At 43.2% G+C, this 26,488-nt stretch overlaps 1 protein-coding gene across 1 annotated transcript in view; it reads right to left on the reverse strand.

Moving 5' to 3' along the window:
* The window catches only part of TGM2 (transglutaminase 2), a 157,285-nt gene extending 133,746 nt beyond the window's left edge, over positions 1-23,539 (reverse strand). Inside the window, exon 1 of the mRNA XM_069243740.1 lies at positions 23,450-23,539. Coding sequence (XP_069099841.1) covers positions 23,450-23,459 — 10 coding nt within the window. The 5' untranslated portion in view covers positions 23,460-23,539. The remainder of the gene's footprint in view (positions 1-23,449) is intronic.
* Positions 23,540-26,488: the final 2,949 nt, after the last annotated feature.

Consider the following 26,488-nt stretch of genomic DNA (forward strand, 5'->3'; position numbering starts at 1 on the left):
GAAAAACATCTAACTATTATTCTATCAATACCATTGAATTTTGTAAGTTAGCGCCGCATTTGCGTCACAAATTGGCGCAAATGATGCGCTAAAAAAGTATAAATATGGGCCTAAATTCTACAAAACTTCTTAACGTGGGCACCAAGCTGTGTCTCCACAAAGGATCTGTTTCAGAGCTAGGATTTGCACTGTCTCAGTCACTAGGGATGAAAGGAAATGTATATCTGACAACCAGTGCATAATTTGTCATTAAAAAGGTGCCGGTGTCAAAAGCTCTCCTCTGAAACATGCGGCTGCTGCAATTAAATGTGGGGACACGGAATACTGAGGCAGCGTAATACTGAAGCCATCTCGGTCTTTGTGAATACATTTACAGACACTCCCTCACCCTTCAGTTTACTCTTGCAGTGTTCTCCCTGTGTGACGCTTTTTGTTTTTATGTTTTTATCTTTCTCCGTCTTTCCCAGGTGTGTCTTTTGCTCTCGGTAAATGCTTGAGGCTGAAAAAAAGGGCTGGCCTGTAAAAATAAGTGCCGGTTGCCCCGCACCGGAAAACAACCGCCTCAAATTAAGCACTGCTGCCAACCAGTGTTTGAAATGGAAATATAGAAGTTTCTGAGAAGTGCTGGTACTCTCCAATTAAAAGGATTACGGGCCTTATTTATACTTTTTGGTGCAAAACTGCACTAAGGCAGTTTTGCCCCAAAATGTTTTGCACCGGCTTGCACCATTTTTTAGCACCAGCTGGGCACCATATTTATGGAATGGTGCAAGCCGGTGCAAAGGGTAGGCTAGCTTAAAAAAAAATGACGTTAGGCAGTTTTGAGTCAAAATAAATGATTCTGACCAGATTAGCATCATTTTTTGATGCTAAGGGGCATATTTATACTCTGTTTGCACTGAATTAGCGTAATTCTTTTTTTACTCTAATTCAGTGCAAAACTAACTCCATATTTATACTTTGGTGCTAGACCCGTCTAGCACCAAATTTATGGAGTTAAAGTCATTTTTTGGAAGTGGAAACCTACCTTGCCTTAATGAGATGCAAGGTAGGCGTTCCCGTGCAAAAAAATGACTCTATGGCCTTAACACCATATTTATACTCCCATGTAAAAATGGTGCAAGGGAGGGAGGAGGGGTCATAAAATGGGGCAAAGATTGCTTTGCCCCATTTTTTAAGACCAGGGTCAGGGCAGGCGTTAGTGGACCTGTGGCCCTATTCCCATGGTGGAACACCATGGAATAAGCCCAGAGGTGCCCTCCCTAGACCCTAGGGGCACCCCCACCCACACTAGAGGGAATGCGAGGATGGGGGACCCCATCCCAGGTTAGTACAGGTAAGTCCATTTTATTTTTGAAAGTGCCATAGGGGGCTATGAAATGGGCCCCCATACATGGCACAGGGTGCAATGGCCATGCCCAGGGGACCCCTGTCCTCTGTGCTGGCCACTGGGGTGGTGGGCATGACTCCTGCTTTTTCTAAGGCAGGAGTCATGTGGCATTGTAGGTTTAGCACCATAAAATGACACTAATCTGGTTAGAGTCATTTTTTTTTACTCTAACCTGCCTAAAGCCATTTTTTGGTGCTAAACCCTCTTCTTCTATACTGCCAGCCCCACCGACTAAAGTCATTTTTTAAAACTCTAGCCTACCCTTTGCACCGGCTTGCACCATTCCATAAATATGGTGCCCGGCTAGTGCACAGAAATGGTGCAAGCCGGTGCTAAACTTTTTGGTGCAAAACTGAGTTAGTGCAGTTTTGCAGCAAAAAGTATAAATAAGGGCCAATATTTTGTAAGTTTGCGCCACTTTTGCGTCATAAAATGACGTTAATGCGGTTCAAAAAAAGTTTAAATCAGGGCCTTGGTGCTAGATGGGTCTAGCACCAAAGTATAAATATGGAGTTAGTTTTGCACTGAATTAGAGTTAAAAAAAATGACACTAATTCGGTGCAAACAGAGTATAAATATGCCGCAGAGTATAAATATGCCCTTAAATATGGCGTTAAGGCCATAGAGACATTTTTTGCACGGGAACGCCTACCTTGCATCTCATTAAGGCAAAGTAGGTCTCCACTTTCAAAAAAGGACTTTAACTCCATAAATTTGGTGCTAGAGGGGTCTAGCACCACAGTATAAATATGGAGTTAGTTTTGCACCGAATTAGAGTTAAAAAAATGACACTAATTCGGTGCAAACAGAGTATAAATATGCCCCTACGTTTTCCTTAAGAAGTGCAGGTACCCTCCCTCTCAAAAAAAAAAAGTGCCGATCCTCAGTACCAGACAGTACAGGCCATTTAAAGCACTGCTGCCAACTGATGTAGTTTTGTTAGCGTGTGACTTTCGCCTTCTGCTTATAGGTCCTTGGTTGGGCTGTTCACCTACCTGCAGTAACAGATAGGTGTCACCCGTGACCCGGACACAGTAAGTAAGCACCGCTGCAGCATGTGGCGGAATTCTTCCGTGAACCCTTTTCCCGCGCAGAGCTGCACGCCCGACCCTGATGGGAGGTTACCTCGAGCCTGAGGCCTCTGAATCTTGGCATTATCTTTATATGCTGTTTTATGAGAGTGTTGACAGTCGTGGACACGACTGATGAATGTGCCGCTGATAGGACCGTCTAATCCTGTTTTCCAGTCAGTGGCTGCTCCCTGCTCGCCTGCCATCTGGCATTTGTCCAATCTAAATCTGTGAGCAGAGAGTGCCCGGAGGCGATCCAGGTGAGGCCCTCCTTCGTCTTTTGAGTACACGTAGTGTCCCCCCCATCCTGTATCCCACCGCCAACCAGGAAGACAAGCAGAATAAAGAGACTGGGGTAAATGCAGAAAGAGAGAGGGAAAGAGGCTAAGAGAAATAATGGTGACATAAAGAGAATAATCCATTGCTTAGGGGGTCTGTTGGAAGATATTGACCCTGGGAAATTGCTCCCTTTGAACATGCCTTAAAACGTCTCTGGAAGAAGATCTCAAAGAAAAGAGAGAGTCCAACAGAATGCAAAATGTGTGTCCCCAACCAGTGTCTTTGAAGTGACACTAAAGTTTTGGTCTTTAAAATAGAAGGCGCCATTAAGAGTCAGAATGAAAGTTATTTCTGGATCAGATAGCGTTCCACTTGACCCAGATTTTGCCAGTGTTACTGAATGCTAGAATACCAGGGTCAATCCTACATACCAGAAAATTGGACACAAAAGCCATAGGACGTTGGGACAGGGCCGTGGTCACGAGTGCAGCCTGTCCCATGCCTGACATCCTCCTACAGTACAGGGGAGCATGCATCGCTCCCTTCGCCTTGCCCCACTACCTACTTTTACTGTCTCCACATCATACCCTCCCTACACAGGCCCCTATACACATTTATCACTTGCCACAGACACTGGAAGTGTATTGGCGGCATCCCTGTCACTTAAAGGTGGAGACCTAGAAGCTGAAGTGAGGGAGGATGGAGTCACGGCTACTAGGATAACCAATTAGGAACTTGTTAGCAAAGAGCGGCGGATTAGTTGTGAGCACTGACATTTTTAATTGTGTGGTTATGGCTGCACTTTCTGCTGTTCAAGTTTCTAGGCAAGGCCGACCCTTTTGTCTGTCCATGATTGCTTCTGCAAGAAGGCAAATGCAAGCCAGATTAAGAGTTCTTACACTAGATCGTGCTTTTCTGTTGGTTATTCCTGCTTAAAGTCAGCTTCATTGTTACCTGCTGTAAAAGCAATCGCCTTGCACAAAAGCTATTTCTGAGGAACAGCCAGAAAATAATATTTGAAAGAGAACCAACTGAAATCAGTTCTCAAACGTCTGGAATGTTCAACATTAGCACATCCCCTTTCTGGAAAATGTGTTTAAAAGTGAGATCCAAACCACCCCACGTTTTTTTAGTTTCAAGGTCTTTTTCACCAAGGAAGGGAATGCTCAGCAGAGCACCAGGACAACTGCTGTATGACGGCCAGGGCTGAGGGCTGAGGGCTGTGTGACAACCAGGCCTGCAGAGGCAGGGGACATCACTTGAAGTCTGCACTTTGAAGAACAACTGGAGGAAGCAGACAACTAAATGGGAGTGAAGACAGGAGCAACCGTTGTGTGAAGTACCCCCTGGTCCCTCTTCATTGTTTCTGCTGTGGACTGTACCAAGACTTTGAATTGTCAGGCATTATTGTGCTATATGCATCCCGCCGTAGGTCAACAGACTGATGCTGTCAATGCCAAAGATGGAGATTTCTAGTCACCCCCACTGTGGAAGCCTTGATCAAACCAGATGCTGCTACTGATAAAAACACCCACCAGCTGATGATTGCCAAATAGGTTGTCCTTCCCCCTCCAAATGTCTACTCTGCTCCCATCCTAGAAGGACACTACTGCTAACAACAAGTTCTGCCGTGTGAGCCTGCAGCTCTGAGACCACCCAATGGTGATGTTCCAGGTGTGGTTACCGCTGCTGCCTCTGTTGTACATGAGCCATCACCGCAGGAGCGGGCCTATTGAAGGTACCCATCGCACACAGCAGAGCTGTAGCTACAGTAATGCAGGTAACCAAAGTACCTTACTGTGTGTAAAATTAGAAATTGGGCAAGTAGAGTAATAAAGCAACACACACTTAGACTTTTACCTGGTGAAGATGATCTGGTGGAAGCAAACAGCACTACTGTGCAACTCTAAATACTTGGGTACTTTGAGTGAATTGCAAGTGTGCGTAATCTGTGCCTAGAAAGGGTGCAGCACCTCACTGAGGGGGGTCAAGAGGATTACAACCTTGTGACTGAAAATGCTAGTTTCTGCTAAGTAGTATTTCGGTATTACTGTGTTATTAATTTACTTTCTTCTTATTGAAAGATAAGTACTGGGCTGGACAATATTTTTTTTGTTGGTTGACTGTTGGGTTAAGAGCTCTTGTCACACATCCTTTAGGAAGCCGTTGACTGGTCGCCTTCACTACCTGAGAATCAAATGCGGAAGTGATGTACTTGGCCCTGATGTAGAGCCATAGTAGGACAGACCCCAGGAAACCAGTGGCAAACATTCTGAGCCACCGAGGTTGGGGCCCCGAGGCCCCTGTCTGCCTTGTGGCCCCTCCCAAACTAGGTCAGATTCCCTCCAGCATGCAGTGCTCTCTTTGACTCCCTGTGATATTTCGTGCTTTTAGCTCCAGGATCTTGTGGACACCCCTGTGCCCCACACATCTTTCCTCAGCCTGTTTGTGATGTGCTGTGTGTCCCTATGCGGAGGATCAATTGAGGGAGCAGCAACGTGGAGTCTGTAATCCTTGCGATACTTACTCCTATTCCTAAACATATTTCCTTGCCTCTTTGGTGTGTAATTGCACTTATTGATTGTAAATAAAATTACAGTTATTTTTCAAAAGTAACAACACTTGCCCGATTGGAAATGTGAGCTACTTGAAGCCTTTAAATTGCAGGCATCCTCAAAGTATTGAAGATATCCAAGGTCACTGTGTGAGCACGAGGTCATCGAGTCAGTTGGTGGCAACTGGATTTCCTTGTGTTCGATGAACACAAGTGATCTGGGGTAGTTACAAAAAATATTATGTGCTTTCGAAATCACAAATCTCAGATACGTGTCATAAATATCTGTAACTTGGCAAGTTTAGTGTCAGGACTTCCGGCTGACTCGGGCATCACTAGCAGAGAAAAGCAGCCTTTGTATTCAGGAAGTGCATACAAGCTAGGGTGACCAGATTTTGAGGAGCAAAAACCGGGACAGGTCGACATAAAAGAAGGACTAAAGACTTTACTCTCACTTTTATATCTGGCCTGTCCCGTTTTACGCGTGTATTCCGGGGCCAGGCTCAACAATGACGAGGTAGGGCCCACCTTTATAAAGCGGGTGCGGTCGGCGAGCGGATCTCTTGCTCTTGCTCGCTGGCCGTGTTCAGAACATCCTCCACAGCCCAACAGATACAAATTTGGCAGTCGTCTACTCTTGAAATGCAGTGTGATCACTTGCCATATGTGGCTCCTGACCTTATATCGGCTGTATTCTGTGCCTTTTGAAAGGTTCTCTTTTGAGAGGTGGTAGGATTTGCTGTGAACGTGGTTTGTATAGATTGTCGTATTTAAATGTATTGGGATGGTGGCAGAGTGAGATCATGACGGGGGATGGACAATTAGGTACCTTTTCTTACCTGAGAAGTACTGCTAGGTAATTGGACCCTCCAATGGGTGCTGGCTTTGAAGTGACGACCACATCCAGGGGCGAGGAGAGTTGCGAGTGGTCGCTGGCATCTGGCCTTTAGGGCCAACCAACTGTACATGGGCAAAGGCCTGAAGTGAGCACTGGCCCTTGGGGGGGGAAACAGGGGTGCCAGAGGTAGGTTTTTTGGCTGGCAGGTGGGCCCCCCTCCACAAGGTATACCCATAAATGGGTTTGAGAAGGGATAGGAATCCCCTATGGAGATCCTACCCCTGAGCCTCACTGCAGGAGGTGGGGTAGGGACTGGGTGTACTAGCCAAACAGTCATGATCTCATTTACAGTCACAAACATTGGGATACACAGGAACGAACTGTTATAGTCAGACTTAGGGTTTCGGATGTTAATGTACTCTGTTAAGGCTAAGCATATGAAATGCTGTAAATATTATGTAAATGTGATGGAGTTACTAAGTATACTTTTAATGGTTTTTGACTGATTTATGTGTTTTTTGTCAATAAAAATACAATAAAAATATGGCCAGGGATTCACAACCCCTAAACCCAAAAGTGTGTGGTTAAGTGCAAAACATTCTAAGATTTGTGTGGGGTATCCTTGGAGGTGGTGTCAGAGTTTGTTGCGGGAGGCCTTGGCAGTACCTGGCCATATAGCATAATAAGCCACAAAACCGCACCAAAGAGCTGCAAGAAAATTACAAGTCACAGGTTTAGAACTGTAAAGATGCAATCTCTCCAGAAGTAGGTGGTTCCATATAGTCTTTATTGAGTTAAGCCAAAGTAGAAATGTCTCACCCACTTAGAGGCTCCAGGCAACTGACACTTCAATCTTCGAATGCTCTCAGTATTCCAATCTTAGAACTATATTACATCCCACTTACAATGATATCTTAATAAGATACGAGATACCACACATTCCCTCCAATAGATAAAACAAATCAATAACCAATTGAAATCTAAATTCTATTCAAAATTAAGAAATACTTTAAAATGTGGAGAAGATCATAGAGAGATACATAAAATAAATTTACACTTGACAGTAACAAAGGCAATGAAGTGGATACTTGAGGTTCAAACAAAATCACACAAATGTTTTGGTCTAGATGTCACAGCTCCACTTCTCCTTGGTTGTGAAACACTTAGTCTAGATGTCACATAACCACATGTCCTTGGTTGTGAAACACTGAGCTTAGACTCCCCAGCACATGTAATGTCTTTATTGGGAGGCACTAATGCCACCCTGCTCAATTTTTGAATAGGATTGTCACTCAGTTTGACAGCATTATGAAACAATGTAATTACTTTATTTTATTTTAAGAGGTCCTGATAATCTATTAAACCCTATTTTATGAAGAAATGTTATTCTCACCATATCCCCAATTTTAACTTAGGTTGGGGATGTTGCATGTCTCAAATCAAAGTTCTTTAACTTTTCGTTTTGTGAAGACCACCAACCATCTAACACAGGGGCATCCCTCGCAACATCCCCTACACTTTCATTTCTCATCCACCCAGGGCACAGCAGAATTACAGGTTTGCGCCCCCTAAATAACTCAAAAGGTATTTTCCCTGTGATGGAATGAGGAGTTAATCTATATAATTTCACTCTCTCCAAAATTCCTAATTTCCAGTCTCTGTTTTTTTACTCTCGCTATTTGAATGGTTTCTTTCAATACCCTATCAAATCTCTCTACCTTTCCTTTGGTTTCTGGATGATAAAGAGAGCATCTTTTGTGTTTGATACCATTGTTGTCTAAAACCCTCTCCATTTCTTTAGAGATTAATTGAACTCCATTGACAGTCAACAAACTTTCAGGTAAACCTTTTCGGGAACCACGGACCGGGGTAGGTTACCACCTGGCCAGTGCACCTGGACAAAACGTCATTTAGCGCTGGACCATTGGTCTGTGTATTCCTAGGATGCTCGTCTTCAAATTTAGGATGGGCACGAGTTAGGAACTATTGGTTCCATATTCATGTAAGTGATTGTTACTCCGCCAAGCTATTTGCTGGCCTACAGTAACTTGTATACCTTGTTTTGAAATATATGTGGCCCTTATTATTTAGGAGATACACATAGTCACATAAGGTCCTGATGAAGCATCACTGGATCCGTTTGGACCACCAGGATGCGAAACATGTTGACCCATGAGAGGGTAGACTTTGGAGAATTCCCAGACTCCTCTCTTTGATATATATTTTTTCACTATAAGAGTGATTGATCTTAAATTTCTTGATTCACTCTTCTGACTTTATTTTTAACCTTGGCCCTGACCGTCCATCTGGTCCAATAAAATCTACTGTCTCAGTGGCGGTTTTGAGAGTCAATTTTAAACCATATTCTTTTCTGATCTCCACTGACACTTCAGTCACCTTTGGGGTCACTGCACCACCATATAAAAAGATCTCCGGCAAAGAGCCCCCCATCAGGGGTGGTGCCCGTCAGACATTGCAGCGCCGGTCTGACGAGGAGCAGTGCCTATGATGAAGCATGACACCCTATGGGTGTGTGAGGCCTCTTGCTCCTAGAATTTAGGACCCCGGCCACCTCTTTCTGTTTTTGCATGGTTGGAACAGTGTATTACTAATTTTTAAACTTTCAGGTAAACCTTCCCTACAAAATACCTCATCCAGAAACTCAATCACGTTTTTCGTCTCAATGGACTACGTTATGTGAATTTCCGGCCACCTGGAATAGAGGTCAACTAGAACCTGCACATAGAACTGACCAGACCTGCAAGTTACAGGACCAAAGATATCCAATACCACTTCTTGTCATGCCTCACTGGCAATTCTTTCAACACTATAGGCTGGACTCTTAGCTTACAGGCCTTATCACTCGAGACACACCCAAAACAATCCCTCACACTCCTTTCTACTTGGACATCCATGCCAGGCCACCAAAAATGTGACCTAATACGTTCCTTAGATTTGGAGATCCCTTGGTGACCTAGGTTTATAATTGTTTGGCTTGAGTTCACTAGTGACACTAGTTTAGTACCCCTCCAGAGTAATTCATTTCTGAAAGACAGTTCATCTCGTATATTCCCAACATTTTTAATCTCTTCAGTTTTATTTATTTTAAACCAGCCTTCCAGCAGTCTTTTGATAACCTCCTGTAAAATGACATCATTTGACATTGACATTTTCCAATCTTCTTCCTTGATCATGCCATCTGTAACCTCACACACCCTATAGTCCTCTAAGTCAGAGGGATCTTCCACCCCATTGTTTTCAAACCCCTGCCTGAGCTGGCTGATCAGAGACAAGACATGACAAGCAGTCTCAACTCTATTCTCGGTACCAGGAATATACTCTACTTTAAACTCATAATCTTGCAAAGCTATTACCCATTTACAAATGTGTGAGGAAATAGCATCCAGACCTTCCTTTATAAACACATCCTTAAGTGGCTTATGATCAGACCTGATTAGAAACGAATTACCCCACAGAAATTTCTTGAGTTTTTTTACTGCCCAGTATATGCATAGAGCCTCCTTTTCAATAATCGATTAATGTTTCTCGGCTCCTACAAGGGCTCTAGATAGGAACATAATAGTTTTCTCCTGTCCATCTTTCATTAGTTTCAAAACTGCTTCGAGACCCTATTACTTGAATTAGTGACCAAAATGGATAATCTGTTGTTATCAAAACATTTCTACAAAGGTGCATCACTTAATACGTTTTTGATATCATGGAACTCATTTTCACAACTATCACCATTTAAATTTCATTCTCTTTTTCAATAGTTCTCTCATGGTGTGAGTAGGACTAGCTAATCTGGGTAAAAATTTGTTGTAATATTCTGCCATCCCAAAGAAGTGACAAGATCATATCTGCTTTTGGGCAAAGGGAGATCTAATATACACTTCACTAATAGATCCTTAGGTCCTTAGGTAAGCTTATGTCCAAAATAGTCAATCTCAGAAAGGTTGAAGCAACATTCATTCTCTCTTAATGTCAAACCTCTATTTCTAAATCTGGTAAGTAGTTGCCATACCCTATCATCACGCTCTTCCTTAGATGACCCAAAGACTAGTACATCATCTTATCACCATAGGCTAATAGTTTGATATCAGGTTTGAACAATTTATCTTTTCCCAACAAGTTATTCAAGTAGACATTCTTTGAAATCAGAGTAATGCTTACTCCTGAATCAAATTGCATCTAAACTGAATGATCCTGTACAATTACTGTATCTATGGGGCCCTCTCTCTTGCAGGAATCAACTTGAAGCACATCTTCCCCAAAATGGACATCATCATACTCATATTCATCCTCATCATATAGTTTAATTTATTTCACAGGAGACTTCCCATGAGAAGTTCTGCAATTTTTCCCAAAATGTCCCACTTTTGGCTGACAGAGCAGGGCACCTCCTGCTATTAGAAATATGTCCCAGACACCACAGCGAAAACATCTGACTTTGCCTACTAATTTCTTTTCATCATGCACAACGTTCTTATTATTGTTATTCTCCTCGGTGACAACCTTGTAAAAATTAGTCTTAGTAACACTTTACCACATTGTTCAGTGTGCTCTTCATTCTTAAGAATATCTACACATGCAAGGGAATGTTCAATTCATTTTGCAACAACAAATAATTCATCTAAGTTAGGGTTATCCTTCTGCCACAGTTCATCCTTTATTTTCTCAACGTTACAACCAAGCATAAACTGATCGCAAATGCGCTCCTGTTGAATTGTCAAACTTGCATGATGCTCCTAGTCTATGTATGTTGGAGACATAGGTTTCTACTGATTCTTGGGGTCTCTGAATACCCTTACCAACCTGATAACGTTCTAAAATTGTACTTACTGTTGGTAGGTAATGCTTATCAAGTTTGGTTAAACATATCTCAAATTCATTGAGATTGTCACACTCATCTCCACTTAACTAGGGCAAATGTTCAAAGACTTCTTGACCTTCAGAACCTAAACAGAGCATTAGTAATGAAGTCTTTCTTTCTGCACTTAAAAGATACCCACATACATGTGCATAATGTAAGAACACTTTCTTCCACTTATACCATTTTATAGGTGGATCCCCGGGGGAAGTAAAAATAAAAAATAAAAATAAAAAAGAGCTGGAATACTTTGCATGTTTAAATAACAATTACTGTATGTATAATTTATATAGTAATAAAACATATATATATATATACACACACACACACATATATATATATATATATATATATACATACAGGGAGTGCAGAATTATTAGGCAAGTTGTATTTTTGAGGATTAATTTTATTATTGAACAACAACCATGTTCTCAATGAACCCAAAAAACTCATTAATATCAAAGCTGAATATTTTTGGAAGTAGTTTTTAGTTTGTTTTTAGTTTTAGCTATGTTAGGGGGATATCTGTGTGTGCAGGTGACTATTACTGTGCATAATTATTAGGCAACTTAACAAAAAAAAATATATACCCATTTCAATTATTTATTATTACCAGTGAAACCAATATAACATCTCAACATTCACAAATATACATTTCTGACATTCAAAAACAAAACAAAAACAAATCCGTGACCAATATAGCCACCTTTCTTTGCAAGGACACTCAAAAGCCTGCCATCCATGGATTCTGTCAGTGTTGTGATCTGTTCACCATCAACATTGCGTGCAGCAGCAACCACAGCCTCCCAGACACTGTTCAGAGAGGTGTACTGTTTTCCCTCCTTGTAAATCTCACATTTGATGATGGACCACAGGTTCTCAATGGGGTTCAGATCAGGTGAACAAGGAGGCCATGTCATTAGATTTCCTTCTTTTATACCCTTTCTTGCCAGCCACGCTGTGGAGTACTTGGGCGCGTGTGATGGAGCATTGTCCTGCATGAAAATCATGTTTTTCTTGAAGGATGCAGACTTCTTCCTGTACCACTGCTTGAAGAAGGTGTCTTCCAGGAACTGGCAGTAGGACTGGGAGTTGAGCTTGACTCCATCCTCAACCCGAAAAGGCCCCACAAGCTCATCTTTGATGATACCAGCCCAAACCAGTACTCCACCTCCACCTTGCTGGCGTCTGAGTCGGACTGGAGCTCTCTGCCCTTTACCAATCCAGCCACGGGCCCATCCATCTGGCCCATCAAGACTCACTCTCATTTCATCAGTCCATAAAACCTTAGAAAAATCAGTCTTGAGATATTTCTTGGCCCAGTCTTGACGTTTCAGCTTGTGTGTCTTGTTCAGTGGTGGTCGTCTTTCAGCCTTTCTTACCTTGGCCATGTCTCTGAGTATTGCACACCTTGTGCTTTTGGGCACTCCAGTGATGTTGCAGCTCTGAAATATGGCCAAACTGGTGGCAAGTGGCATCGTGGCAGCTGCACGCTTGACTTTTCTCAGTTCATGGGCAGTTATTTTGCGCCTTGGTTTTTCCACACGCTTCTTGCGACCCTGTTGACTATTTTGAATGAAACGCTTGATTGTTTGATGATCACGCTTCAGAAGCTTTGCAATTTTAAGAGTGCTGCATCCCTCTGCAAGATATCTCACTATTTTTGACTTTTCTGAGCCTGTCAAGTCCTTCTTTTGACCCATTTTGCCAAAGGAAAGGAAGTTGCCTAATAATTATGCACACCTGATATAGGGTGTTGATGTCATTAGACCACACCCCTTCTCATTACAGAGATGCACATCACCTAATATGCTTAATTGGTAGTAGGCTTTTGAGCCTATACAGCTTGGAGTCAGACAACATGCATAAAGAGGATGATGTGGTCAAAATACTCATTTGCCTAATAATTCTGCACTCCCTGTATATACTGTATATATATTCCAAACTGCTAATACCTTTAAAATTAAATTTCCTTACCTGTTTTAAATATATATAAATACCAGTCACAATTTAAACTTTTATAATCACTACAACCAGATCGCTTGCCTCAACTTCTATACGCTCAGTTCAATATTGAAGATCCGGAAAGTATGCATTCACTGATTCTATGCAGAAAATGTGTGGGGTGTGGTGGAGTGCACCCTTATCTTGAAATGTCACACTGGGATCCTAGCGTGACCCCCATGCACTTGTAAGTGCGGCATGAAGATTAGGAGCCTGTCTTAGCATCACTGACAGCTTCGATGTCAAGCACGTATGTTTGTGATGCCTGTAATGCTGGGGCCCCTCATTGGAGAGAGTGTGCGCATCACTGATCAACTTCCGTGCATGCCGGTAGCATGGAGATTTCACCAGAAGAGCTGAATGAAGCAAGCATGGGGTTAAATGTTGGAAGCCACGCGGAATCTACACTTGACAGCAACAAAGGGTGGTGAGTCGTGAGAGCGTTAATACACCTAACAGCAACAAAGGCACTGTGAGTTGCCAAACCATCAAGAAATAAACTGTTGCTCCCTTGAAATGAAGCAACTCACAAATTTGCTTTAGTTAGCAGCTCTACAGTCTAAAAATTGTTTGTTTACTTACTCTTGTACGAGACGCTGACAAGGAATCATAAAGTAAAACGCGTGCCTCAATATCTATTACCACAGTCCCCAAACATGTAACACAAGTACCTGAGATTGTTGAGACAACTCGTTCTGAAGTGCACTTGACGCAGAAACACACGTTTCAGCCACAACCAAAGGACCTTAATTGGTTAAAGTTTCCTCTTTTTTCTCAAAAGTGTTGAGACATTTCCTCTATCCAATGAAGCTATCAGACACAAAGGGTTCACTGCCGGTGGGTGTCCGCGCTCATCGTTCCTCTATCCAATGAAGCGGTCAGACATCAAAAAGGTTCACTGCTGCTGGGTGTCCGCGCTCGTTGCCGATATAAAGTTGCAATCTCTCAAGAACTAGATTGTTTCATATAGTCTTTATTAAGTTAAGCCAAAAGTAGAAGCGTCTCACCCACTCAGAGGCTCCAGGCAACTGTCACTTCAGCCTTAGAGCGCTCTAGGTATTCCGAGCTTAGAGCCATCCTACAACATTCCACTTACAATAGTATCTTAGTAAGAGACAACAAGAACCTTATTCTTTCCCTTAATCGGTTGTTACTCTAAGGTTGCTGAAAGGGCTCCTTGTGAAGTAATAACATCTCATTAGTACAAACAACCCAAAAAAATCCTGTTATATTTTAAATCCTAACTTTGTGTTCCTCCAACCTGAGAATGTTTAACTTAAAAGCTCTACCAGTATGAATGATATGCGACACCAACATCAGTATACCTCATAGTCATTGATTTAAACACTTGGATGATTCATTGTCTCTGTATAATGTGTGCGTGTAATGCTCTCTGACACCCAAAACTGGATGAGTCCCAAAAAACAAACTGTACTATTTAAATCCCTTTTAGTGCAATTACTCATTCAGATATATGCATCTGACATTCTTAAGGGGCTTGCTTATCTCTTAAATGTATTTTGACCAAAGTCAAAACCTGCCTCCAAATCATAGTTTTCTTAAGCATTTGTGAAGTTAGGGTGGTGGTCATGTACACACACACAACATACATTGCTGCTTGGAGACTTCAGGAGACATATACCATCCACTCTTGTTGGATACTGCAGTAGGAGGGACTGTGGTAGGGCCTCTCTGCTGTTTAGTATTTGGAAGTGTCAGAGACAGTGACAGAGTCTGGTACAGTTCCTGGCACCCTTTGCCAATCTTGCAGCCTCCAGCCTCATGGCATGGACCTCACTGACCCGTGCCTTATACTTTCCTATCCCCAGTGCCCCTAACCTCCTACTCCATAGATTGCACCCTGATGTCCCCACTTACCCTATATTTTTGTCCCTTGCCATGTAGCCCACTGCCTCTTGACCTACACCCTCTTGCCCCATGGCTTACATCCTCCTGCCCTGTGGTTTAAACCCCCTTAAACCTCACTGTCTCTACAATCCTGTCCTGTGGCCTAGACCTTCCTTCTCTATCACTCTTACCCTCATACCACTGCCCCACATGCACATGCTCAAGTGCCCTTACCTTCCTGTTACCCAGCCATAGAAGAATATCCAACCTGCATCATATTGAGAGAAGCGAGTAACCGTTTGTTCTTCTCTACATTTACATGTTTAAAATGTAAAATGCAGTTAGTTATTCAAGCACCGAGAGGTCTACTTATTTACCTTGAATAGTAATTAGATTAATTGCTTAAAAATAGCTCCTAAGACTATGATTGCATTATTCGAGAGTTACAACTTTGGTTTGGTTTTGAGCTAGTACAACTTTGGGCTTAGGAAGGGTTTTGAAATCTGACAACAGTGAAGGCAGGAGTGGAGTTTCCACTTGTTTGTTTTTTTACCAGCATGAATGTATTTTAATATCACAGTTGGTACAAAAAGTATGAAACTTGCTAAACATATTTTTTCCTCCTCTCAACTTTTAAAAATGAAAGAAATGTCTTGATGATCCACGTCGGATTGTTGATTTTAACCAAACCAGCAAAGTCACTTTAATAAAAAGAGAAAAAGACAATTTTGTATAATGTGCTATTTAAGCATCATGTCTGAGCCTTTGAAGAATCTTAAAACATGAACAAACGGCCTCTATTTTTCTCTGAGAAAGATAGGAACCATAGAGCTGTGACAGAAAGCACAAAAGCAGGGAACAGAGCATACGCATGTAGGAGTGCTCTCTGTGCACAAGGAAACAAAACTGATGCCCTTCTTGAAAGACAGATTTGCTATGCTTTGCAATCACATTCCCATACAAGCCCCTTCTGAGAATATAGAATAAAAAGTACTGTGAGTGCAACATTCTGACCCCCCTGTGTTGTATGCAAGCTCCAGTCAGTAGAGGTAGGTCGCTTTCACTGGTCCAATAAAACGAGCCATAACCACCAGGGCCGAATTGGTGCAGCGGGTTGAACGTCACCGGGCCAGGAGGCTTGAGGGGTCCACTGAAACTTGATTTTTTCCTAAATTTTAAAATTCAAACAACAGCCATTGGGTCTAGTTCCTTCCTTGCACTAGGGCCCATGACACTCTGGCTTTGCAACTGCTTTCCATGTAGGCTAATCGCGCCCTTCTGCCATGTTGGGCTGTTTTGAACATTTTTGACACAGATGAGTTTGGTTGCAGTCCCTCCCTCGTGGCCGTCAGAGAACCAATGGGCATGGTCAGGCCACCATTGCGAGCTCCTCTGAAGAAACCGCTTGAGCCCCCGTTGTACTTGCTCTGTGACCTCACCTAATGTTGCCACAGTTGATTCACTCCGGCCTCAGGCTCTGGCGGAACTGACCTCTCCCTCTCACAGCTCTTTGTAAAACAAACATGGCTGCCGCTATGTTCTTGAAAACCGGCCCAGAGGGCATGTACCAGCGTCACCCCAGGGAAGGGCAGCACATCCAGTAATCCCTGCGAGTTTAGCCAGACCCACCCAGGATGCCTGAAAGACTCTTCTTTGTGATGTTTTCTGAAAAGTGAGTCCTGAAACCTGGGAGGGACTGAGGTAAATATTTGTTTTAGTCTGACAGCTGTGCATTCATTCGAAACAGCTCCTTGGGCACAGTGCACAGCCGCGAGCTAACAACAAACTCACTATTTGGATACATTTAGCGGATGTTAACAGGCTTAACGTAGAACCTTTAACAGACATTTATTTATTTTTTAAGATTTCGTAGAGTGCGAAGCTGCTGAAGATCTAAAGCGCAGAAACGTCCCCTTTTCTCACTTTTTACACCTCCCTCACCAGGCCTTCTCTGCGCCTGCTTCTCTTTCCAAACGACCTGACGCCGGAGGTTGGCCTCCCATTATTCTGCGTTTAATAACAATTTGTACATGCTGTGTTTCATACAACACCTTTTCTACATGTTGTAAAAGTAAGTTTTACTGTTATCATATTTAACAGTTCTAGAGTTACTGACCTTTGGAAGGATGAAATGCTGAGGAAAGGCGAACTTGTGATCGAGAATGTTTTAGCGCGAACATTGAACTCATTAGGGAATTCTGTCAGCCTGATTAAGCACCATAACTCTAACCACAGGTCCTGGGTTTGGGGCTCTTTTTTCTTTTCACCGGGCTCCTTCATCCTTTCCTCTCCAAGCGCTTTGTGGAGGCCTCGGAGTTGCAGTAAGCACTAGACAAGCAACCAACATAACAGATAGCTCAGACCTTAATACTCAGTAGAGTTACATCAATGGAAGGACCACAGAACTGTCATGATAGCTCCGTTTTCACTGCCTTTCTGGGGGGAGCAAGTCTTTAATTGCTTTCAGTTTTGCCAGAGGAGAGTACCAGAAAGCGGGTCCTTTTCTGCAGGGGATCTTTATTTCATCCTGGCGTGACTCAACTTGGGGCTTCAGGGGGATTCTAATACCTATATAAGGTTGGTCTACAGTGTTTAATGCACATTTCTGTGCCCTTTCTGTGCCCTTCCATAGGTGGCTCTATGAAAACCCTAAGGACTTTGATTTGTGGGCCTGATGGATGAAAGTGTTTTACTCATAGTGTGCCAATGGGAAAATGCCTAGAAGCATTATTTCTCCGGTAGCTACACCATCATCGTTGTGTTTGGGTAGAACCTTCCCATACAGGAATCAATGTGGCTGCTCACGTTAGTAGTATTTGTAGCTTCTTTACCGGCTACCTTAAAAACAAACATCTATAGAAAGCCCCCCCTCCCCAGAGCAATGCTACGTTCCTTTGAAGATCAGTTCCCCACTACTGATTAAAGCCTGCTCCTAATAGTCAGTTTCCAGATTTGCAGTCAGGACACAGAGTTGTTGTTCTATCGTCTTCTGCAACAAATTGTTTGAACCACCCTGACCAATCAAACACTGATGTGCCAAATGGAAAAACAAGCATTGACAATGTCAGTAGGTCTGGCTTTTGAATGCACTGTCGCCAGACCTAAAAATCCATGGATGTTAATGACTGCCTCCTCCTATCTGTGCTGCTTCCTGAGAAAAACGCCACAACTTATTTCGTTATCTAAAAAACTTTAATAACTTTACAATGGCATGTGAGTGCACCTTAAAGTTCAAGCTCAACCGGCTGGAAAAATAAACAAAACGATCGTAGCTGTGTGGAGGGCAAGTACTTTTTTGTGGGAGCACTCAACTTCTGCCCAATTAAAATATATACTCCTGGCTCCCAACCTGTGGGCCAAGCTAAACCTCCTCTCCTGATGTTTCTCACACATGTCTGTCGAAAGCTGCACTGCCAAGCCAGAACATTAAAACAGGGCAAGCAGTCACAGTACAACACAGCCCTCCAGATTTTACTGTTGAAACCTTTCCAATGTTACATCCTTCCGAGTTCCTAAATTGATTGCCATTAATTGAGTCTTAATAAAGACTGTTATTTTTCATGCTTAGAAAGGGTGGAAGCCTGGTAATCAGCCCTATATAAAACAGGTTATTACTATTTGCATCATTATGAGCAGGGCAAAGGTCCTAAAATATTACAAAACTAATTAGCATGTGCAACATGTGCAATTGTCCAGGACAACACATACAGTGATAAAACAGGATATGATAGCACAGGAAGTGCTGTGACATGCGTATAATATCCCTCACTCGAGGCGCAACAGGGTCATTGTGTAGTTCATGCTTATTATGTATGAAACATAAGATTAAGTTACTTTGGGGGTCATTCTGACCCTGGTGGTCCGAGACCGCCAGGGCAAAAATGACCAAAGCACCGCCAACAGGCTGGCGGTGCTTTTTTCCCTATTCTGACTGCGGCGGTACCGCTGCGGTCGCACCGCCGGGGCCGGCGGTTTCCCGCCGTTTATGCCCCGGCGGGGATAACCCCCTTACCGCCAGCCTGTTTCTGCAGGTTTGCACCGCCAGGAAGAGGCTGGCGGTAAGGGGTGCAGGGGCCCCGGCCAGATTTTCACTGTCTGCATAGCAGACAGTGAAAAGCGCGACGGGTGCAACTGCACCCGTCGCACGGCCGCAACTCCGCCGGCTCCATTAGGAGCCGGCTCCTGTGTTGCGGCCTCATTCCCGCCGGCCCAGCGGGAATGTCGGAATGGGGGCTGCGTGAGTGCGGCCGCATTGGCGGCCGCATGGCGGTTTCTGCCCCAAGGTCGGAATGACCCCCTTAATGTACAATTGTATATTGAACCCAAACATAAATATACGTGGACTTTTTCTCTGTGAAACTACAACAGTGAATTTTGCAAACAATACTTGAGTTTACATTTAAATCTTAAGCAATGACTTTTAGTACATGTAATCATTTGCATGGTGTGAAAAATGGAGAAGAAAAAAGCTGGTTGGTAAATGTATATTGATGAATGCAGATATTGATTAAGAATCGATGTACAGTTAATATTATGTCGTTTATACTTGTAACTGGTCATGTTGAGATCAGTGATGACCTATGAAGATGTAGGTGATTGTCTGGGATACAGTCAAACATGCTACAGTGGAAGAGGTCTACAAGTATCTGAAGTGGCCCCCTGGCTGCATGGGTGTTGTACAAAAAAAAAATACCATACTCTCACACCAATGTGAAAAACACCCTGATTTTGAGTGTTACCTTTTTTTTAAAAATAATCTTTATTATCCATATATGAATTTGTAATTGAGCCTGGCAATGACTGAAAGTGACAACATCGATACATGAAACTTATTAAACACATTGGTAAACTGTTTTATATTTAAAAAAATACATAGAACCCGGTATGCTTTTTTTGTTTTTAAAGAGTTAGCTATTTACTGTTAATAAGTTTGGTTCCGGCTGGGGTTCTTTAACCAGCTGCTAACCACAAAAACCTCATGCTCACACCTCATAAATGGAAGGGTTAACGGTGAGTAGTTAGGAAACCCATGGATAACATACCTACTGACCCACTACTAGTGAGGGTGCCGCCAATGGAATAGTGTGTGACTAGTTTCATGCCTGTGTGATGTCTAACACTTTGAAAATGTGAACAGATGTCAAGGTGGCCGTACAAGAACAAGGCCAGCCTCCAATGGCCTCAGGCTAAGGGGCGGATGACCCCACCCTCTAAAAGTAGTGGGGACACTGCCACATCCACCCTGAACCTTTGCCCCATAATGCCCCTTGCACTGAAAACGCCAGCCCAGGGGGAACTTCCATTTAAATGCGTTGAATGGGATCAGAGTGCGACAGAGCAGGAAATGACTAAATGTTTGGGTCTGGTCTAGAGTCAGTTTGAGCTCTTGCATGACTTATGTTTCAAACAATTCATAATAAACATACATGTATCCCGGGAATTTTGGTTAGTCCTCTTCATCCATTGTCTGTTCAAGTTCCATTCACATTTTAGTTCTGGTATCCAGAGCATAAGCGTTCGGCAGTGGGTCAGCCCGCTAAATCTAGTGGATATCTTCCACTGGGAGGGACAACATTCCGGCTGATCTCATGCGCCCAGCTGCCTTTAAAGAAGGGTGCACTTCAGAGCCAGAACTGATGTGCCTGGGCTTCTGGGTCACGCCTTTATTTTCATGTTTGCCAGACATTTTAGCTTTGCCAATGCTTGTTTATTTAAAGGTGGTCCATAAAAGTGGCTCTTCGCAGTAAACACAGGAGTACATTCAATTAAACTCACGCCTGTGAAGCAAAGTCAAGATGAAGGAACAATTTGGGAGGAGCTCTACTTGTCAATTGTGTCGCTGATGTTTGTAAATTCTCGGTTTCAAATGGGTTTGCTGCAGCTAGAACAAACCCAACGTGTTGCTTTTATCCCAGGATGTTTTCCTCTGGTCCCTTATGGAGCCGTTTTTTACAAACAGTGGCTTGATCTGCATGTGTCTGAGCACCGAATCTGAGAGTTTGAAAGGTATGTTTCCGCGGGATTTAGACCCTGCAGAAGCAGCCTAAAAATAAACCAGAAACTCCAGCCCCAGGCCTGACTTGCCTTCTGTACCGTGGAACTGAGAGTCTTGACATCGCCCCGCCCCGATCTCCGCATCCTCCCCCACATACACACTCATCTCCCATCAACAGAAGCATCCGGTGCGGTAGGAGAAAGCCACAGTAGGCAGGCATTCCCTTCTAACCAGCTTTTGGGCTTTGAAGGCTAATAAGCATTGACAATGCCAATAAGTCTGGCTTTAAATGATTGCTGCATGGTAATGTGAAGCATTACAAGTAACTAGCATGATGATAGATAGATATTTGAGTGGAAGCAAATAAATGTAGAATAACATTGGTTTAGGCTAAAATGGTCAAGTGACAGTTGCACTATCAAGCCACACCCATGCAGCTTAGGCCAGAGAAAACAAAATTGTCTGGCGATAGCTGCGCTGTCAAACCAGACGATAATAAAAAGGCTGTTTAATATTTAAACTACAGGCAAATGTGGACCCCTCCCTCTTACAGTGCTAACTCTTAAATCAATGACATAGCCCAGCAGGTTTAATCATCTGCTGTTAAGATCCTTGTGCAGCCTGCACTTGCGAGTTCGAAGCAGGGCACATCAGATACTCATCCTTCCAAAGTCGATAACATGTGCATCACTGATGTGTAGATGAAAAGCACCTATGAATAGTCGGGCTGTGAAGCCAGAATGTCATAGTTGAAAGCCCTTTATAAAACACGTCATTTTTAGTCCCCTGTAGTACTTCACATCAGCTAGTTGCAAAACACCCCATTAACCCAGTATAAAATCGACCAATTGCAAACGTTTCGACAATACCAGGTCTGGAGTTCCACAGGGGTTTGGACTCGTGGGTTAGTTCAAAAGGGACTGCAGTCAGAAACACGTCGCAGTTTAAGCCAAAGTACTTGGGGTCGATGTAAACAAGAGGATAGTTCAAAGGGTTCAGCGGCTGCTGTAGAGGATTGCCTGCTGGCCAAAAGGTTCTGAGATTCAGCTGCTGAACAGCAGAGGCCGCTGAATTAAATATCCCTGACTTAGGTAGTCATATAATACCCACAACTGAACGTGGCAACAAATAATTCAGTTTTAGCTTTTCATAACTCTCAAGTTGCCCCTGACATGTGAGTACTAAGCCTAGTTGTTTTACTCACTGTAATCTGGGACTTTTTTAAGCCGGAAAGATGATTCATTGAGTTGAACTTTCGTCGCTGATAAGTGCGGTGATGGGAAGGTAACTGGGCACTCTTAAATTGGATAAAAATAACACCTGGTATTTAGAAATAGCAGGTGTGGCATGCAGCACTAAAAATGTTATTAATAATTGTATTTTTGTTTTTCTTAAAACAAAATCATGACTACAAGTCACGGAGGCAAAAAAAAGCGGATTGTATTAAGTTCTTCTGTGGCTGCGGCGTTTTCCAGCTCTTATCCGCTGCATAAATAGCAGATTTGACAAAACAAACATTGTTTCTAGCTTAAACGTATCAAAAGTCACTATACAGAAAGGTTAGCTCTACACAGCGGAAGAGCCCTTGCAAAGGTTGACGGGTTACCTTTCAGCTGTGGATCGCTAATTGCGCCTGGTAAACTGGTATTAAAGTTTTAAACTTTGCACCAGCAGGGCCAATACCTGTTAAAATGATAAAATAACAATATCATACTTCTACAGATTGTGCCATGTTAGGTCTCATAATTTGCAATTTCTTGTCAAATAATTCTGCCAGTCTTGCTGTAAAAGTTGGTCTCCCACTGCCGCATAATTCCAGTGGCACTGATGTAGATCTTGGTACAACACTCTAACAATATACCGGTCCCTAATAGGGCCCATAGTGCTAGAAAACTCTAAACCCTTCCTTGGTTGTTTAACCATTTGAATAACTATATAAAAACTATTTTGTACCCCACGTCTTTACCTGGATATTTAATCGGGTTAAGACTGCGCTAGGCTCTGTGTCGGCAGGACCATGGTCTTCAGTTCTGTACTTTATCAGACAACCGGACTTATGCATTCTGGGAGCTGTAGTTTTGATTCACTTACTAGGGACAAACAGGACATTTAGATCACAATAGTTTGTGACCAAGAAAATCCCGTGTCTCGAAAAATTCAGGTCCTGGAGACGTCAGAGCGAATCAGAACGCAGTCCCCCGTTATAGCACACACGCACCCCATGATTTTCCTTAATGGAGCGATGCGTCGCTCTTAAAAGTAAATTCTACTCAATGAATGCGCAGCTGAAAACTCTCGCCCTTTCTGGCACAAAAGTAATTCCTCTAAACAAATAATGCCGAAAAATGTGCAAGAGATAATTCTAAACAAAAGCATAAAAACATCAAACATACACTTTTTCATTGCAAGGAATTTCCAAGCTATATGGGTCCATGTAACTAAGCAGTGTTTTCTGATAGCGTTATCAAAGAATGAAATACATTAATCTTTTGCGCACGCTAATGTTTCGGGCGCCTGGTTAGGTGCGCCCACGGCAGAGGAATGTCTAGAGCGAAGCCTCTAAAAGTTACAGGTATTTTATCCCTCTGCGGGACGCCGTACCTTGCGCCATTGTGCTGCAGACAGTGCCGAGATGTCCGTGTGTCTGAGTGCCAGGAATCACCCCTCCGTGCGGCAGCCGAGTGTGCTCTCCCAGCCCTATCTAAATAGTACGGCAACTTTATACACACCCCCTGCACACACCCCCTCGTAGAGGACGGCCTCCTAGGGACTTCTTTGGAAAGACCCGGGCAAATAGGCAACGTCCGGTTACTCAGTGTTTCCACCTAATGTAGTCGCGGCTGTGCTGCGGTAGCATCATGTAGCGCGCACACCCAAACTCTAGGAAGAGGTGGGGCCCACTGAGAATCGTAAAGTGGGTGACTGACTTTTAATACAGAAATTTGGCAGCTGGATGTGCTGCTTACAAACGACACCTCTCACTTTAGCTGAGGCAGAGCTGGTGCCAGGGCACACATTGTTAGACAGCAGTAACTGCTTTCTAAGATAGCACAGGGGATTAAAGCATCTTTGCAGAGATCCTTATGTAGCCAATAAGTTTCAGGCTGTAATGTTGGTGAAATAGCTGAAGTATTTAATGCACATACTTAAGTGGTTTTTGTTTGAAATCTGATGAATACGGGCTCGAATCTCTGTAATTTAGAGGGTAAATGTGGGGGAGGATCACATTGTGCGGAGTGATTGACTAAAGTTTGCGGACAGAAAGAAGATGCCGTATTATGTGGCATATTCTGCAATTCTATTATTGCACTATTTTTTCTATTCCAACACATTCGATACTGTATGGGAAACGGTTTACATCATTAGTACCATTTTAACACAGAACCCAGCTATTGGCACCTGGCAGGTGACTAATGCATTTTACAGCTCTTTAATTATTTGAATGAGCTAAAAAGCCAGAGGTTCTGAATGAGTGTTCATTAAATATTCCAATATTTTCATTTTGTGTCAAGCAAGTCTGACCCTTCCCAGCAATGTTGTAGGCTACTCTTACCTGCCCCAAAAGCAAATGGCTCATTTGTCCTAAAAACACAATTTCTCAGTTTATCTCTGGGCAAACTTGAAAAGTAATAACACAGATTAAATCATTGTTTTCCCTTGTTGGGCTGCTGTGTGGCAGGGAAGATGGGAATGTATAACGCTGAGCTCCTTTCGACTTGGACACCTGCTTCTCTGATAGGGTGCTGCTCAGACAAAATGAATTAATTGTCCTTGTATTTGGAACAGAATGGGAGCTTGAACAGATGAGAAAGAGTCTCCAATCTCCCAGTGCCCCTGTAGGCAGAAACTTGACTGATGGTCAATTTCTGCCTTGAAGGCAGTGCTTAGTTTGTGCCAGTGTTTGCCAGGTTCAGCACTGCACTTATTTACCAGCATGTATTTATTAGAATCTCCCACACAGTCGCCCTGTGTGTTTACCTGTAAGCAGAATTCGTTGGAGAAACATTTAGCTATTCATTATAATTTATAAATGATAAAACTAGCTCCTAAATCTACAGTTGAGTGCTGCCAGCTGCAATCGACATCTGTGAAATACCTTGTGCCCTGGCACTTAATGTTTTATACATTAAGCGCTGCTTGAAGGCAGTGGCGGTTTCTTCTCGACGGTTTCTTCTCGACGGTGCCCCCAGCCTGCTGCGAGCTGCACAGGAACAAATAGGATGGCAATGAAAAGATTTCATTGCCATTTTATTTTTTCCTCCGCAGTGCGCTCCAGCACAGAAACATGCGGGGCATGTTCTCTGCTTCTCTGCTGCCGGCAACAGAGCACTGACTCTGCTCTGGCAGCAGATGACAGGAGCAGTCCCTGGCAGGGACGCTCCAAAGAGCGCATGTCATGTTGGCCGGCTGCTTTGCGCCGGCCAAAGTAACCTGCGCAGTTTAAATCTCTCCACTCAGCTGTCTAAGACAGCTGGGTGGAGATCGGATACAGGCCTTCAGGGCCTGAAGGAGCGTCAATCCAGGATGCTCCATTCAATCCTGGTGCTTCTTTCATGCTGGTTAACAGCATGAGAGTAATGCCTGGATTGGTTAGGGGAGCTCTTCCGGCATCGGAGAGCAGAAGCGCACGGAGGACGTGCAGCTCGTGGGTAAGTGCCTTTTTTAAAGTGTGTAATGTTTGTGTAATGCATGTGTGTAAGGTTATGTACATGTGTAGTGCTTGTAAGTCTGTAGCGCATTTACGTGTAGTGTTTTTTGTTGTAGGGTTATTTGGGCTTCAGGGTAGATTGGTGGTTTACGTTTGGGTTTTTGAGGGAGGGTTTTTTTTTTTGTGAAGTGGTGGGGAACTTTACTAGCTCCATCACTTTAAAAAGGTACAAGTCGCCGCTGCTTGAAGGGTGGTATTGGGATTGAGTGCAAAAAGTGTTTGCCCCTATCCAGATAGACATATAACCGTGATCTTTACTTGTTTTAAATGTTCCAGGTAAATACCCGTTGGCATTTGAAAGGGAATAGAGACAACATGTTGTGCAGAAATTGTTTATGGTTACTGTTAGACATGTCATCCTCAGGGTAGTCTTCCCCCCCAAACTTTTTAGCCTTAATCCTTCATTTTTGTCGGTCTTGTTTTTGTTGGCCCTAAGACTCTGTGAACTTAACCACTGCTTCCCAGAGCTAAGGTGCACGTGGTAATTCCTTAAAATGTGGTAACATTGACTTACACCAAATTGGCACATTTAATTTACTAATTTAGTATACTTGGAAGTTCCTGGTACCATGGTACATTATATGCGCAGGTCCTGTTAAATGCTTTTAGTGGGCCTGCAGCACTTATTGTGCTACCCAGTTAAATAGTCTTTAAAACATGTCTTAGGCCTGCCATTGCAGTCTGTGTGTGCAGTTTTAAACTGCCATTTCGACTTGGCACAATAAAACTTTTGCTAAGCCTACACCTTCCTTTTTAATACATATGTCACCCCTAGGGTAGGTGCTAGAAAGCTCCAGGGCAGGACGCAGTGTACTTGTACGGAAATGCCTCTGTTTGGGTGATCGCTCCCAAACCTTTAGACTGATACTGATATTTTTCCAACTCTGAGAGTGCACTGAGGCCTGCTAACCAGACCTCAGTGCCAGCATGCT

The sequence above is a fragment of the Pleurodeles waltl genome, chromosome 7, assembly GCF_031143425.1.
Source record: "Pleurodeles waltl isolate 20211129_DDA chromosome 7, aPleWal1.hap1.20221129, whole genome shotgun sequence".
NCBI classification, from domain to species: Eukaryota; Metazoa; Chordata; class Amphibia; order Caudata; family Salamandridae; genus Pleurodeles; species Pleurodeles waltl.